This window comes from Miscanthus floridulus, chromosome 18 (assembly GCF_019320115.1).
Source record: "Miscanthus floridulus cultivar M001 chromosome 18, ASM1932011v1, whole genome shotgun sequence".
In the NCBI taxonomy this organism is placed as follows: Eukaryota; Viridiplantae; Streptophyta; class Magnoliopsida; order Poales; family Poaceae; genus Miscanthus; species Miscanthus floridulus.
In genome coordinates, this window is record NC_089597.1 from 40,437,569 (window position 1) to 40,453,799 (window position 16,231).

Below are 16,231 nucleotides of genomic sequence, written 5' to 3' on the forward strand. Positions count from 1 at the left end.
TGTCAGGGTGCTGCGACACCGTCTTTTGGTCCGTTAGACCGTGTATCGTGTTTGGGCCCATTAGGGGGCGCATTCAGGGGGGTGACGCCCAAGACTCTATAAATAGCAATCGTCGCTCTCCTTAGGGTTTGGGTTTTATTTAGTTCTTGATTTCCTCGTGAAACAGATATTATTTTGCTGCAACTGTGCCGCCAAGGCCGATTGCTATGAACCAGAGCCACAGTTCTTGATCTTGTTCGCCTGTGGCGATTAGTCCTTTTGAATAAAGACTTGAACTTTTTCTCATTATCATAAGCCTCATATTTATTTGCAATTTCAGATTGTGTTTATCTCGTTCTTGCTTGTGTTCTCGATTCGCTTGCAAGAAAGCCTTCTCGGCGAGGTCAATCGCGTTCGTGTGGTTGATAACCAACGGAGCAGTGGTGTAACGGTTGCGGGGGTCTGAATCAATCTTGGTTCGAAGCCTAGATCATGAACGTCAAGTCTCCACCAATCAACGTTATCATACCTTTCGAAAGATCGGGCCTAGTCTATATCAAAGAGACTTAACTCTTGAGATGAGGGGTGAGTTTACTAGCTTCAAGAGATGGTTACAGACCTCTTGGGGCTACCACACAAGTTGACAAGCTCTACGAGCGACGCTCTAGCCGGCTAGGAGCCAAGCTCCAAGAGTAACAAACACAACCGCTGGCAAAAATATGAACCAAGTGCTCTTTAGAGTTGGAAAATCAGTGGATCTGCTCTCTAATAAAGTTTGGGACCTTTTTCTCTCAAAGATTAATGAGGAAATCACAAGGGAAAGCTTGAGAGCTTTAGGGCACCAATAGGAATAGTACCACATTGTCTAACCACGTGAGGTGTTAGTCCTATGTACACTATATAATTAGCCCATGAGGCCCAATGCAATATATCATCCAATTCCACCCATTCTATTCTCCTTCAGAGATGACGTGCTATATAAAGAAGAGAAAGAAAGGAAAGGAAGGTTATGTAGCTATAAAACTCTATATGAACAAGGCGTATGATAGAGTTGAATGGAATTTCCTCCGAGATATGATGCAGAAATTAGGCTTTGACGGGAGATCGATCAAGCTGGTGATGAAGTGTGTCTCATTGGTGAAATACAATATCAGAGTCAATGGAGAGCTAATTGATGAGTTCATACCAGAATGCGGGCTTCGGCAAGGGGACTCGGTATCGCTACAAGAAATGTGTCACTCTATGACATATATGGCATGGCATCAGGTCAAAATGTCAGGATCAAATGATTTATGACATTTTCTCTAGAGGCATCTCAACTTTGTGACATAAGTAAATGCATGTCACAAAAAATGCATCTCAACTTAGTGCCAGAGGGAGGAGGGAGGTGGGAAAAAGTCGGGTGGGCTTTTGGCCTTTCAGCCTAGGCGAAAGGAGAGAGGGCGTGAGCGGCCTTGGGCAGGTGAGGGAAGGAGGAAGCTAGGGAAGCCTGGTGGGCGTTGGCCCTTCCAGCCTAGCGAGAGAGGGGCTAGTGGGCTGCTGGCCATTCAGGCCTAGGCGGGGAGGATGGGTGAGAGGGAGGAGTTGGGCTTGGGGAAGACTGAGCCTAATTGGGGCTCGATCGGCGGCGAGGGCCGCCCTGACGGGTGTGGTTTGGTGGCGCAGGCGGCCCGGCCGAAGGCAGGCGGTGTGGCGCAGGCACATATATTATCTTTTGGTTGGTTGAATTGTGCTTTTAAATGACACCGTGGCATTAGCACGGGCAACATACTAGTGATAGGCCTTTAGTCCACACAAGGTTGAATCCCCTTCTCCCTTATTGTATTTTCAAAATAATGAATAAAGAACATGTTCATTAGGGAACAAATTGCATAGCTTTGCACAAGTTGATCTAAATTGTGATTTATGTGAATTGTTTAATATATTGTTCTCCGTTAGCCTAAACACTAATTCTCGGTCTATTTGTTTGTCATTACAAGGTGCAGTTGTGACTTGTTCTTAAACCAAGGGATCCTAAGTGTTAGGGCTTGTTTGGTGCTACCGTAGCCATGTCTAACCTTCGGCAAACTATGACAGCCATATAATGTGTGGCGAGCAAAATCAAAGAAACACTTATAACAAAATTTTGAAAGAAAATAAGTCTGATAGATGGGACATATTATTAAGAAAGTGTGGCACGTATAGTTGTGGCGGCAACCCAAACAACTGTAGAAAATAACTGTTGCATGAATAACCTGTAGCGTGACTAGTTGTGAACGAATCAAATAAGTGTGGCTTTAGACCAGAAAACTTAAGATTGGTCTGGTTAGATCGATTGTGTATTGAAAATTTAGGGATTCTTTTAGTGGAAATTTAAGGAATCTTCAGATGTCCAAGTATAATTGTGTGAGTGTGTGGATAATTCAACTCGTAAACAAAGGAAATAGAAGTTATTACCCGGTTTGTTTTAGTTTGGGTCATTGGACATCCGGTGTTGTCCTAGCCGCACGGTCCGCACAGATGATCCGCCAAGAAATTAAAGATGGGTACGTGTAGCATTACGTAGTACAGTAGTAGATAAGCTGCCTCGCTCACCTCTACTCGGTCTCCTCCTGATGACTGGCGCTTCAGAGTCAGCAATCCGCACTGCATCCACCATCCATTCGTCCGTCAACGGCCACAACAAATAACAAACTAATGGACGACGGAAGTGGAGACGACTTTCGACGACGGGTCGCCGTTGGAGCACAGGAGCCGAGAGTAAAAGAGAAAATATGGCCGCTAGCCGCCAGAGTTAATGAGCTATTGGTTGGAGCAACCTATAAAATTCCCGTCGGCCTGCAGCCGGCGAGGCTTGGAGAATAGCATGACAGACTCAGCGTCATGGGAAATCTGTTTGTCTATGCTCGAGATCGGCGCTTGACTTTCTCACTAAAATTCTGGCAGTGTTACATCGGCTAGCCAACACAAAATTGTCAATTCAATGATCGAAACTGATAAAACCAGATTATGGATCGCTATTATTCTTTACTTATAGTTACCTTCACATCATCACCGACTTTAGCCACAAAAACCGATGGCAATACAATGCCTCTTTAGCGGTGTTGCCACAACCTCTTAAGGCTCTATTAAGGAGTTACCATTCATAAATCGGTAATCTGGCTTCATGGGATGAAGATTTAAGCCGATTTAAGAAAAAATCGCATAAATCTTTAGACAAAAGTTTGTGTGTACATTTAAAATCAGCTGTGATTACTTATTCTATGCTATATTCTTTATATACATCAGAGTTCTCGGTGATTGTAGAGTACCGACTTTTACAATAGTGGTGCTGATAATAAAGACACAATCGAGCATATTAGTATGTTTCTTGGATGAATGGGTGAAGGTAGTACAATTAATGGAACACAAGAGAATTCGTATTTTTTGTTATGTTTTATTGGTACTACACTACTACAGCAGACATATCACGATCAGCTCGGAACCCCCCATTGCAGCCGGTTTTTGGCCTCGGCAGTAAACACTCGACGGTGATTGTTGAAGTCATCACGGTCGGTTTAGAACCGACTGTAACGGCTCCTCAACACTGCCGCATTGGTCAATCATCCGACTGTAATCGTGAAAATCGCCGTCGCCTTGCACCACGATCTGACTGTGTTCAGTGCATGTTCATCATCGCTTTGACGTCCGGCTTGTCTGTGTCGTTTGGCGTATGAACCATCCTTTATACACATGAGAGTTCTCGATGATTGTAGAGTACCGACTTTTACAATAGTGGTGAAGATAATAAAGACACAATCGAGCATATTAGCATGTTTCTTGCATGATTGGGTGAAGGTACTACAATGGAGCACATGAGAATTCATATTTTTCATTATCTTTTACCGGTAATTCTTTTTTATAGTTTTCTTCCTTACAACCTTGCTCTGTTTGTTCTTGGGCATCACTAGGGCGACGGTGGCTCACGCATAGTTGGTCACCACCCAGTCCAGTGCGGTTTTGCCAATGACCAAGAGCCACTATGTCGAGGGCAGCCTGCCCCTGTCCAGCCGCTGCTAGGGTGAGGTCAGACACTAACGGGTCAAGGGCAGCTTGCCCACTGCAACCGGGAATAGGATGGCCAGTTCGGCATGCATGCTAAGGAGACAATGTGAGAGATGAGTTGGCCCGAATATTTTTTAGGGATGGGAATGTCCCAAATCTAGAGGGAATCACGTGTCCCTGAACCAAACACTGGGACCATGCTCATATGAACCACCCCCAACCAGATAAATAAAAGGCACGTAACATGTTCGATACTATTGGAGAATAATTGGAGGAATAACTCAACTCACTTTCCATTAATCTCATGCGGGTTTATGTAGAGAGTACAAGGGAATACAAAGAGATGAGAAATAAAGAAACTACAACTCTTAATATGCTAAGACCCCCCCCCCCCCCCCCCCCCGCAGTTGGAATGTCGACACTAATCCAGAGTGGAGACATTCAAACTAGAGCGAAATTCTGTAAATATGGAAGTAGGAAGACCCTTGGTGAACACATCTGCATATTGAGATGTAGAGGGTAAATGAAGAACACGAATTTCCCCTGTAGCAACTTTGTCCCTTACGAAATGAAGATCGATCTCAACATGTTTAGTGCGCTGATGTTGCACTGGATTGGTTGAGAGATAAACTGCACTAACATTATCACAAAAAACCACAAAGGAGCGTCGGGGACAGAAATGAAGCTCCTGAAGTAATTGGCGGAGCCATGAGATTTCTGCCACGGCATTAGCGACAGCTCTATACTCGGCCTCTGCACTGGAGCAAGACAAGGTGTAATGGCGCTTTGAAGACCAGGAGATCAAATTATCGCCCAAAAAGACAGCATAACCCGAGGCAGAATGGCGAGTATCTAGACAACCTGCCCAGTCAGCATCTGAATATGCCACAAGGTCACAAGTGGAGGAGCGAAGTAACTGCAAACCATAGTCCAAGGTGCCCTTGATGTAGCAGAGAACACGCTTAATCAAGGCAAGATGTGGCTCACGAGGATCATGCATATAGAGACAAATCTGTTGCACAGCATAGGAGATGTCGGGGCGAGTAAAAGTGAGGTAGTGTAATGCACCAGCGAGAGCCCAGTAATCAGTGGCGTTGGCAATAGGAGGTACATCAACGGAGAGCTTGGCATTAGTGTCAATCGGGGTGGAACAAGGTTTGCATCCAGTCATGCCAGCACATTCCAAGAGTTCAAGGATATAGTGCCACTGGGAGAGAAACATACCAGTGGAACTCCTGGAGACAGTCGTCCCAAGAAAATGATGCAAAAGCCCGAGATCCTTCATGGAGAATTCCGCTGTAAGAGAAGCCACAATGCTACATAGGAGATCTCCAGAAGAGGCGGTCAATATAATATCATCAACATAAAGAAGCAAGTATGCCATGTCGGAACCACGCCGAAGAATAAAGAGAGAGGTGTCCAATTTTGCTTCCAAAAATCCAATAGAGCGTATATATAAAGGAAGCAAACCTTCTGTACCAAGCTCGGGGTGCCTGTTTTAAACCATAGAGTGACTTATTAAGATGGCACACATGGTCAGGCTTGGAAGAATCAATGAACCTAGACGGTTGTGCACAATAAACTGTTTCTTCCAAAGTGCCGTGAAGAAAAGCATTCTTGACATCTAACTAGTGGACCGCCCAGTTGTGAGAGACTGCTAGAGAAAGAACTGTGCGGATAGTGGCGGGCTTCATAACAGGACTGAATGCCTCACCAAAATCAATGCCAGGACGCTGTGTAAAGCCTCGAAGTACCCAACAAGCTTTGTAACGGTCAAGTGTGCCATCCGGATGCAATTTGTGCCTATAGACCCACTTGCCTGTAACAATATTAGTGCCAGGAGGAGGAGGAACAAGATCCCATGTATGATTTGCTTGGAGGGCTGTGAATTCCTCTTGCATAGCATCACGCCAATTTGGATCGGCCAAAGCACCACGGTAGGTCTTCGAAATAGGAGACAAAATAGTGGCCTGCAGATTCATAAGTGTCCTGGGCTGTCGAAAACCTTGCTTGCCACGAGTAATCATGACATGATCATTTGCAACAAGTGTTATTCGAATGGCACCCTGTAGAAGAGAACTAGCCGCAGGCACAGCACCAGGCGAGGGTACAACGCCACCACGAGCGCTGGCGGCGCTGGATGCCATTGCTGGGGGCGACACAGAGGCCGCTACCAAGGGCGACCGAGGTCCAGCACCGGCTGAAGAACCTCCTCTAGCACCCTCTAAAGATCCAGCAGGGTGGCCCAAGTTCCCGCTAGCAACAACCCGAGAGGCATCGGGTGCAGCGGGGACGTAATCCAGAGCCAGCCACACCAGGTCCTAGGACTCTAGTACCTACAACAATGTGTCACCGACTCACCAGTGGCCCTGATATCTCTGAACTTGATGATGGCAAGACAAGATACGCAAGTCCTAAAGAGCCGGCGGGAAGTAACAAGGAAGTCAAGCGTGTGAAGAAGCCCAATAACAAAGTCTCTGGGCCGGACTGGACCATCTAAAACGAACCCTACGTGGCCCAGACACGAGGGCAGCCCATCGTGGCCCCTTTGTAAATAACAGAGGAGTAGGAAGGAAAACCTGGACATGAACTAGGAACTTCCGTGCCAGAGGGCGACGGCGGCAGCGGCGTGTGGTGATCTCATTGATTAGCCGGCAGCGACCATATTTACCCACTTAGACTATCATATTACAGTCAATATATCATAGTCTGGTTACATCTGGTATCAGATTGCCTCTCGATCCTCGGTTCTTCGAATTTCCACATCCCATCGATCGAAATCGCAAACGCTTCGGGTTCGATTGAAATCCTTGGAGGGCAGTGAGCTGCTGTTGCCAAGTGATTTCTCCGTAATTCCCAAGCACGTGAATCGATTTGTGGGGAAATTCATAACTCTGGCATCACATCAATACCTCACCCGAAGACAGATGGCCTCCATCTCGAAGGAAGAGCAGTTGGGGCAAATCATGGCGTTGCTGGGAGAAAACTCCAAGGGAATCAACGAGCTCAAGAGTTCGATGATAGAGATGACTGCGATGAAGACGGATTTGTTGTTGTGGAAGCCCGAAGTCGACAACAAAGTTCATGAGCTCGAGCACACTGTGCTGAATCTGGGGGAGCGCATCGAGCAAGTTCTGGGATCTCGGATTTCGCTAGCTCAACCTCTGGAACCAACCCATGAGGAGCAATCTGGGGAAGTCACCATCGCTCAACCCTCGCTCACCATGGCAATTCGGGAGGACCATTTCGCCTCTTCGAGCTTCAAGGCACCGAGCTCTACTCATCTGGAGTTTCACCCGTCAAGGGCGACACCTGGGTCGTTAGACCATGGCAAGAGAACTTCTCACCGGGGTGCTGATTTCGGGGCAGTGTACACCATTGCTCCGGAACCGGCCCTGGTCACAGGTGCGACACCAACTCACCCCAAATCCACTCCTATTCTACTTCATACTTATGACTCTGGGCACTGTGATCGGCCACATTACTCACACTACCCACCACTCACACCCTTTCCTGAAGTTGAATTCCATAAGTTTGATGGCTCTAACCCACGATTATGGATTAAACGCTGTGAAACATACTTTGATGTCTATCAAACTGATCCAAGTCTTTGGGTTTGCTTAGCTACTATGCGTCTTGTGGGTTCTGCAGCCCTTTGGTTTCAAATTATGCCAACTGCCATCAGTAAAATGTCATGAGAATCCTTTGTTGTAGCTCTCTGTAATAGGTTTGACAAAGATGAACACAATCATCTATTATGCCATTTCTTTCATATTAAGCAAACCACTACAGTCTCTGAATATGTCGAACAATTCAGTGACATTGTCCATCATTTATTAGCACATGATCCATCTTTTCCTGCTACTGTTATTACAAACCGCTTTCTGAATGGCCTTAAAAAGGATGTACGTGCAGTGGTTATGATGCACAGACCTCAAGATTTGGATACTACTAGCTCTTTGGCCTTTTTGCAGGAAGAAGCTTCTCAATACCAACCTATTAGGAGATCTGATTTGGGCTCTTACTCAAAGAGAAACAGTCAAGACTCTGTCAAAACACCTTTTGCAACCACTCCTAATTTTGCAAGAGTTGTCGAGGAGGAGAAGCCACCTGATCTTGGCAAGCCTAGGCAAACAGGGGAGGATAAATTGACTGCTTTGAAGAATTATAGAAGATCCAAAGGCTTGTGTTTCAAATGTGGAGAAAAATGGGGACCCAACCATAAGTGTCCTCCTTCTATATCTCTTAATGCTATAGAAGATATCTGGAAATGTCTTGCTGATCATGAAGATCTAGTACACACAACAGAAGTTGTAGAGTCTGACTCAGGAGATGATCTGATGGCTATATCTATACAAGCTCTGAATGGCATTGAAGGCTCTAGAACAATCAGACTGCGAGGTTACCTTCAAGGAAAAGAAGTGTTTATGTTGATTGATTCTAGAAGCTCAAATAGCTTTGTCAGTAATCTGGTTCCAGCTAATGTTTCTCCATGGCAGCCACTATCTCAGTCAGTAACAGTAAGAGTAGCTAATGGAGAGGTTTTGTCTTGTACTCATGAGCTACGTGATCAAGTCTGGGGCACACAAGGCCATTCCTTCTGTACAACACTGAAAATCATTCCAATCAGAAGCTATGATATCATATTAGGCATGGACCATATTAGGCATGGACCGGTTGGAAACCCACAGCCCTATGAAAATTCATTGGGTGGATAGATGGTTACAATTTTCCTATTAAGACAAGCTCATTACTCTTCAAGGCATTCCTACTGCTATTCAATTAGGGCCTCCAGTTACTCACAATCAGTTGCTTGCCTTTGACAAGACAGACTCCATATTATTTTTGGTCCAAATTCAAGCACTGGAACCTGCTCCACCTCAAGAACCATCATTACCTCCAGATCTTCAATACTTGTTGGAACAATTCAAGTCAGTCTTCGAGCCTCCAACCACACTTCCACCTTCCCGGCTGGGTGACCACTCCATTCCATTATTAGATGGCGCTCAACCATTTTGCCTCAGACCTTATCACTACAACCCCGCCCAGAAGACAGAAATAGAGAATCAGATAGCTGACATGCTCCAGAAGGGATGGATTCAAGCTAGTACAAGCCCTTATTCATCTCCTGTCTTACTGGTACGCAAAAAAACTGGCGATTGGCGTTTATGTGTCAATTTTTGCAGACTCAATGCACTGACTAAGAAGAACAAGTACCCCCTACCTATCATTGAGGAGCTTCTAGAGGAGTTACATGGTTATTCTTGGTTCACCTCTCTTGACCTTTGCTCTGGGTTTCATCAAATGCGCATGGCCCCTAGGGAAGAGTTCAAAACAGCATTCTAGACTCATAATGGACACTATGAGTACAGGGTCATGCTGTATGGAGTCACAGGAGGTCCAGCAACATTTTAAACAGTTATGAATTTGATTCTAGCTCCCTTACTCAGGAAATGTGTGGTTGTCTTTATAGACGACATTCTCATTTATAGTAAATCCTGGGCAGATCATCTTCTACATATACAAGAAGTTCTCAGTATACTGCAACAAAACAATTTCCATGTCAAGATGTCCAAGTGCTTATTTGCCAAACAGCAGTTATCTTATCTGGGCCACATTGTCAGTAAGCAAGGTGTCACCACAGATCCTTCCAAGATAGCATCTATCAAAGATTGGCCACAACCACAGAACATCAAGGAGTTACGCAGTTTTTTAGGCATGGTGGGTTATTACAGAAAAATTGTTTCACAGTTTGGACTTCTGTGCAAACCTCTTACGAACTTGTTAAAAAAGGGAACTCTATTTGTGTGGACCTCAGAAACTGAAGCTACTTTTTAGGCGCTCAAGAAGGCCTTGATTTCAGCACCGGTTCTGGCATTACCAGATTTTAGCTTGCCTTTCATCATTGAAACAGATGCCTCAGCCAAAGGCATTGGTGCTGTCCTACAACAGCAAGGTCACCCAATTGCATATGTGAGTAAAGCACTGGGAGTTAAGGCTCAAGGATTTTCAACATATGAGAAGGAGTGTTTGGCCATCTTAATGGCAGTGGATCATTGGCGTCATTATTTGCAATCCTCCTCTTTCACCATACTAACTGATCAGAAAAGCCTAATTCATTTAGATGATTAGAGACTATCCACTCCTATCCAGCACAAGGCCTTAACCAAATTAATGGGTCTATCATATCAAATTGTCTACAAAAAGGGCGTGGATAACAAAGTAGCGGATGCTCTCTCACGAGTATCTTAAGCTCCATATTATGATATCTCTGCTATCTCTACTGTGCGCCCACTTTGGCTTCAAGAGATTCAAGATTCTTATTCAGCAGATTCTCAAGCTATTAAGCTATTATCTGAACTCTCGGTCTCCTCTCCAAGTGGGTTGTATTCACTGAAGGATGGCATCATTCGCTACAAGGAAAGAATTTGGTGGGTCATCAACCTGTTTTACAGTCTAAGATCCTATCCTATCTCCATGCCAGCGCTATTAGCGGACACTCTGGTTATGAGGTCACTTATAAGAGAGTTAAACATCTATTTGCATGGTTCAAGCTCAAACAATCTGTCCAAGACTTTGTTGCCTAGTGTACTATCTGTCAGCAAGCTAAGGCCGAGAGAGTGGCTTATCTAGGTCTGTTGGTACCTTTACCCATTCCTGATCATGCTTGGCACACTGTAACCCTTGATTTCATAGAAGGTCTTTCAAAATCTGCTAGCTACAACTGCATCTTAGTGGTGGTAGATAAATTTTCAAAATATGCTCATTTTGTTCCTCTTTCCCACCCTTTCACTGCTTTGCAAGTAGCTGTAGCCTATCTGAACAACATCTTCAAACTCCATGGCCTCCCTACAGTTATGGTTTCAAATAGGGATAATTTTTTTTCTAGCAACATTTGGCAAGAGTTGTTCAAACTATTAGGCACAGACTTGAGAATGAGTAGTGCCTATCACCCACAAACGGATGGCCAGACCGAGCGTGTTAACCAATGTCTTGAAACTTACTTAAGATGTTTCCTACATGCTTGTCCTGCAAAATGGTCTCAATGGCTTGCATTGGCAGAATACTGGTACAACACCTCATTCCATTCTTCTCTTGGTCAAAGTCCATTCCTGGTACTCTATGGTCATGAACCTCGGCATTTTGGTATTGACATATCTCAGGCCTGTAAATCCAGTGACCTTCAAGGATGGTTGGAAGAAAGATCTTTAATACAATCACTAGTCTGCCAGCATCTTATCAGAGCCCAACACAAAATGAAAAATCAGTCTGACCGCCATCGCACACCTAGAACATTTCAACAAGGTGACTCTGTCTATCTTAAAGCTCAGCCTTATGTGCAGACTTCATTGGCGCCCAGATTGTCAAACAAATTGGCTTTTCGTTTCTTCGGACCATTTCTGATAACTGAAAAGATTGGTCCATCAGCTTACCGTCTGCCGTTACCTCCAGATTGCCTTATACATCCGGTGTTTCATGTTTCACAACTCAAGAAAGCCATTCCCTTCGCTGTTGTGGTAAGTCCAGAGCTACTTGACATTTCTAATCAGTTGCAGGTGCCTCAAGCAATTTTAGACCGCCGGTTTCGTCAGCACAATGATCGTGTGATCCCTCAAGTGCTGGTGCGTTGGTCCTACCTCCCTGATACTCTCCACCTGGGAAGATGAAGAGTCTCTACACCAACAGTTTCCCTGTGCACCAGCTTGGGGACAAGCTAGTTCTAAAGGAGGAAGGGATGTCACCGGCGGCCCTGATATCTCTGAACCTGATGATGGCAAGACAAGATACGCAAGTCCTGAAGAGCCGGCGGGAAGTAACAAGGAAGTCAAGCGTGTGAAGAAGCCCAGTAACAAAGTCTTTAGGCTGGATTGGACCATCTAAAACGGACCCTGCGTGGCCCAGACGCGAGGGCAGCCCATCGTGGCCCCTTTGTAAATAATAGAGGAGTAGGAAGGAAAACCTGGACATGAACAAGGAACTTCCGTGCCTGAGGGCGACGGCGACGGCGGCGTGCAGCGATCTCGTTGATCAGCCGGCGGTGACCGTATTTACCCACTTATACTGTCATATTACAGTCAATATATCATAGTCTGGTTACACAATGGGTGAAGGAACAGGGCTAGACACGTAGTCAAACTCCGACAGGAAGTTAGATGAAGGTAGAGGAGCAGGAAGCTCGGCAAATATTGGAGAATAATTGGAGGAATAACTCAACTCACTTTCCACTAATCTCACGTGGGTTTATATAGAGAGTACAAGGGAATACAAACAGATGGGAAATAAAGAGACTATAACTCTACAACTCTTAATATGCTAACAGATACAACTCCACTGCAATTGTATTTGTATCTCACTGCTGCAATCTAAACAGCAATACAGAACTCTTTTAAAAAAAGAATAGAAAGAATAAGTAAAACTTCTTTAATTTTGACATTTGCAACATCAAACTCTACCCTGAACAACTATAGTCACATTTGCAATGTCTTTATAGTGTTTATTGTACTTTTTATAAATTTGGTCAAACATTAAAAAAAATAACTTAAAACAAAAACAATGCACCTTACATATATTTTGTAATGGATAGAGTAGTATCGATCTCGTGCACCAGCTGTGATTAAACCGATCATCCATACAATTAATCTTGAGCAGGTAAGTCTTTGCTGTCGTCGCTAAGAAAAGGATAGTCTGTATAGCCAATGACAGGGTCTTGTGTGTAAAAGGTGGAGCGATCATACTTGTTCAGGGTCGCATCTAACTCAAACCTCTTAGCTAGGTCCGGATTGGCCAAGAAGTGCCTTCCGTATGCGACGAGGTCCGCGTAGCCCTCGGCAACCACCTTGTTTCCTTCCTCCCTGTCATAACCACCAACGACCATGAAGGTGCCATTGAACACCGTCCTGAATGGTAGGAGTCTATGCGGAATCTGCCTACGGTCATCGACGATGGACATCCGAGGCTCTACCATGTGGCAATAGAGAAACCCCTCATGCTTGTTGAGCTGCCGCACCATGTAGTCGCCGAGTGCCGAGGGGTCGGAATCCGCACAGTCCATGTAATCCGCGAAAGGGGAAAGCCTAATGCCAACCCGATTCGCACCGACTTCATGGACCAGAGCGTCGATGATCTCAACCACGAAGCGGCACCGGTTCTCCACGCTGCCACCGTACTTGTCGGTGCGGTCGTTGGCGCCATCCTTCATGAACTGCTCCAGGAGGAATCCATGTGCTCCGTGGATCTCCACGCCGTCGAACCCGGCCTCAATCGCATTCCGTGCGGCACGTCTGAAGTCATCGACGATCCCTGGGATCTCGTCGGTCCGCAGCCGGCGTGGCTTGGAGAACACCGTGCCAGACTCGGCGTCAGGGGGAAGCTGCTTGTCCGTGCTCGAGATCGGCGCTTGACCGTCTGGCTGAAAATCTGCCAGTGGTTCACAAAGGGATTAGCAACGGGATCACTCAAACGAGCTGATACTAAACTTGAGCTCGATCACGTACCGTTGGTTGAGGCCCTTCCGGCGTGCGCAATCTGGCAAAAGAAGAGCGCGCCCTTGCGGTGGACAGCGTTGACAATGGGCTTCCACGCCGCGACCTGCTCCTGCGTCCAGATGCCAGGGGACCCCGGGAAGCCCTGCGCGGTGGCAGACACACTCGTGCCCTCGGTGATGAGCAGGCCGCCCCTGGTGGCGCGCTGCGAGTAGTACACGGCGGCGTGCGGCTGCGGCACGCTCCCGTAGGCCCGGCACCGCGTCATCGGCGCGAGCACCACCCGGTGGGAGAGCTGGAACTGGCCCATCTTGTACGGCGTCATCAGCGGGATCACCTCCTTCGAAGCTTGCTGCACCATCTTGCCTGCCTGGTCGCTCTCGCTCGCCGGCGTGCTGCAGCTGCACTGCAGATGAGATGCAACACTGCAGTCACTTGCTAGCTCTCTGCTCTAGCTTGCTTGCTGCTTCGCTTGCTCTGTTTCTCGCTTTGCTTCTGTTCTGCTTCTGCTCTGCTTCGCTTGCTTTGTTTCTGGCTGTGTGCTTTTGCCAGAGCCCAGGGTCGCTGTTTATATACGGAGTACGTGTTGGTGTGCCCGCCAGCCGTTTGTTTGACTGTCTAGATTGTTCCCGCGCCTCATTGCGTCACCCTTTCCGTCATCTACTTGTTCAGACCTGCGGCAGCAGCAGCGTGCAGCCACGGCCATGCGCCCATGATTTCTCCTGTTCTCACGCAGGTTCATTGTAACCGGTCGTGTTTTGGCTCCAACCACAGGTGAAGTTCAGACAGCGGCCTCTTTTGACCTGTGGAGTTGTGGTGCGAAAAGTGCACGTCACCTACAATAAGTGATGACGCTATTACCACGTGGACGTTTTACAGGTAGGATCTTCTTCGCTGATCATTCCTGTATAATTTTTTGTGTTTGTCCAACCACTGATATTTTACTACATTCACATAAATGTATTCTTAGTTCATGTGTTGAAGCATGATCGGAATTCTAACTTACGGTCCGGAACGTTCGGAGGGTCCGTGGTTCGGGTTACGTTAATTAGCGAATTTGTTTCGGTATTGGATTGCAATGTAACCGTTCTATAAATACATCTTATAAGCCACAGGGAAAAAGATCAGACGACTCATTGTATTCCCTGTGTTTTGTAAAACCTCCTTATATAATGAAAATCGACGGTTGGTGCTTGTGATTTTTCCCATAAGGATTTTTCAAGTAAAATTTTGTGTCTCGGGTTCTATCTTTATTTGCTAACAGTATTGGAAGCACTTTGTATATGTTAGGTTTAGTCCCACGTCAGTAAGGTGGGGGAGCACAGCATATAAGGTGGGGGACAGTCCTCACATATCAGACTAGTCTTTTGGGTTGAGTTAGGCCTAAAGCCTGGGTATGTTGTGAGCTCCGGTGGACTTAGGCCTAAGAGGCGCCGGCTCATGGGTTATAGCGAGTTAGGCTAGATTCTGCTGCACACTCCCACATCGGTAATTGATGGTGGGGGAGCACAACATATAAGGCGGGGGGCAGTCCTCACTTATCAGGCTAGTCTTTTGGGTTGAAGTTAGGCCTAAGGCTTGGGTATGTTGTGAGCTCCGGTGGACCTGGACCCGAGGCGCGTCGGCTCATGGATTATAGCGAGCTGGGCCGGATTCCGCTGCACACTCTAACAGTATAAAGCATCTCCAGGTGTTTCATATAATTCACTTGCTAAACTATGAGTTTACCAAAGTTGATAAAATCAGTAGCAACCTTTGCCCCCATCCACTTGAGCTAAACAGCAGCGGTTGTAGCTGTTGGAAAATTTAGTGGCGCGTAAATTAATTCCGACAATGAGAAAAAGAACAACAGCATGTATCATAAATGTGTGATTTAACACTAGCACTATGACCTGAGGCAAATTCGAACTCTCTAGTGCTAGTAGCAGTAGAAACATAAGAACGAACAATAGAGAGAGAATAGATATTCTTACAGCGGGGTTGTCGGCGCTAGCAGTAGCACAAAAGAAGACGAAGTAGACCGTCGATGAAGATTGGCGAACACTGGCGTAGAGGGAAGAAGACGTACGCTTCGGAGACCTGCTCTCCCGGCGCCAATGTCACGTCGGCGATAGGACGGGGAAGACGGCGGCAGCGCAATACAGTGGCAAAGGGAAGAGACGAATTCTCTATTTTGAGGACGACGTCTCGTCCCAATATATATACACGCGTCGCAACTAAGGTAAGTAATTAGCTGCGCAATCACAGCACTAATGGTGATTGTCTGCCGTTAGATGACTAGAACAATTAGAGCAGTCGTTATTAATATGAGAATAATTGCTTGCCAAAACAGACGAACGCAATTTTCTCCATGCATGCAAAAATATAGAGTAGCAAAAGAAAGCCGCGCACCTGCAAGGTCGAAGTGAGAAATCGCCGGACCATTCAAGCGCATGTTGCACGCCCGCGCCCATCGGCCCGCCCCGGTGAGGCGAGGCAAGCGAGCGCGCATGTTTCTTCCTTTTCCTCTCCCCAATAGTTTCAACCAGATGGAGCCAATTCAGCCATTTAAGTTGGCCTCACTCCTTCTAGAGTAGCAATGTGGGACTAATATAAAGTCCCCGACCATACCATGCATGTGTGAGTGGGCCTTTGGGATTTATTTGAAATTATCATTTGGGCCAGCCAAAATCTTCTAACTAGCTGCTACAGTACTCTACCGAGGAGCTTGCGCCCGTAGATGGTAGCAGCGGCGGCTCTTAAGCTCT

The 16,231-nt window shown here is 46.3% G+C and overlaps 2 protein-coding genes across 2 annotated transcripts; both read right to left on the reverse strand.

Annotated features, from left to right (window-relative positions):
• Positions 1 to 4,423: 4,423 nt before the first annotated feature.
• LOC136523699 (uncharacterized mitochondrial protein AtMg00810-like) lies at positions 4,424 to 5,386 on the reverse strand. The gene is made up of 2 exons (XM_066517296.1): positions 4,864 to 5,386; positions 4,424 to 4,500 (listed from the first exon to the last, which is right to left on the reverse strand). Exons 1-2 carry the CDS (start codon positions 5,384 to 5,386, stop codon positions 4,424 to 4,426), a joined length of 600 nt encoding a protein of 199 aa, XP_066373393.1.
• Positions 5,387 to 12,400: 7,014 nt separating this feature from the next.
• On the reverse strand, positions 12,401 to 14,019 carry LOC136520514 (12-oxophytodienoate reductase 1-like). Its single transcript, XM_066514055.1, has 2 exons — positions 13,497 to 14,019; positions 12,401 to 13,419 (listed from the first exon to the last, which is right to left on the reverse strand). The coding sequence occupies exons 1-2, from the start codon at positions 13,843 to 13,845 to the stop codon at positions 12,638 to 12,640; spliced, it is 1,131 nt and encodes a 376-aa protein (XP_066370152.1). The 5' UTR covers positions 13,846 to 14,019; the 3' UTR covers positions 12,401 to 12,637.
• Positions 14,020 to 16,231: the final 2,212 nt, after the last annotated feature.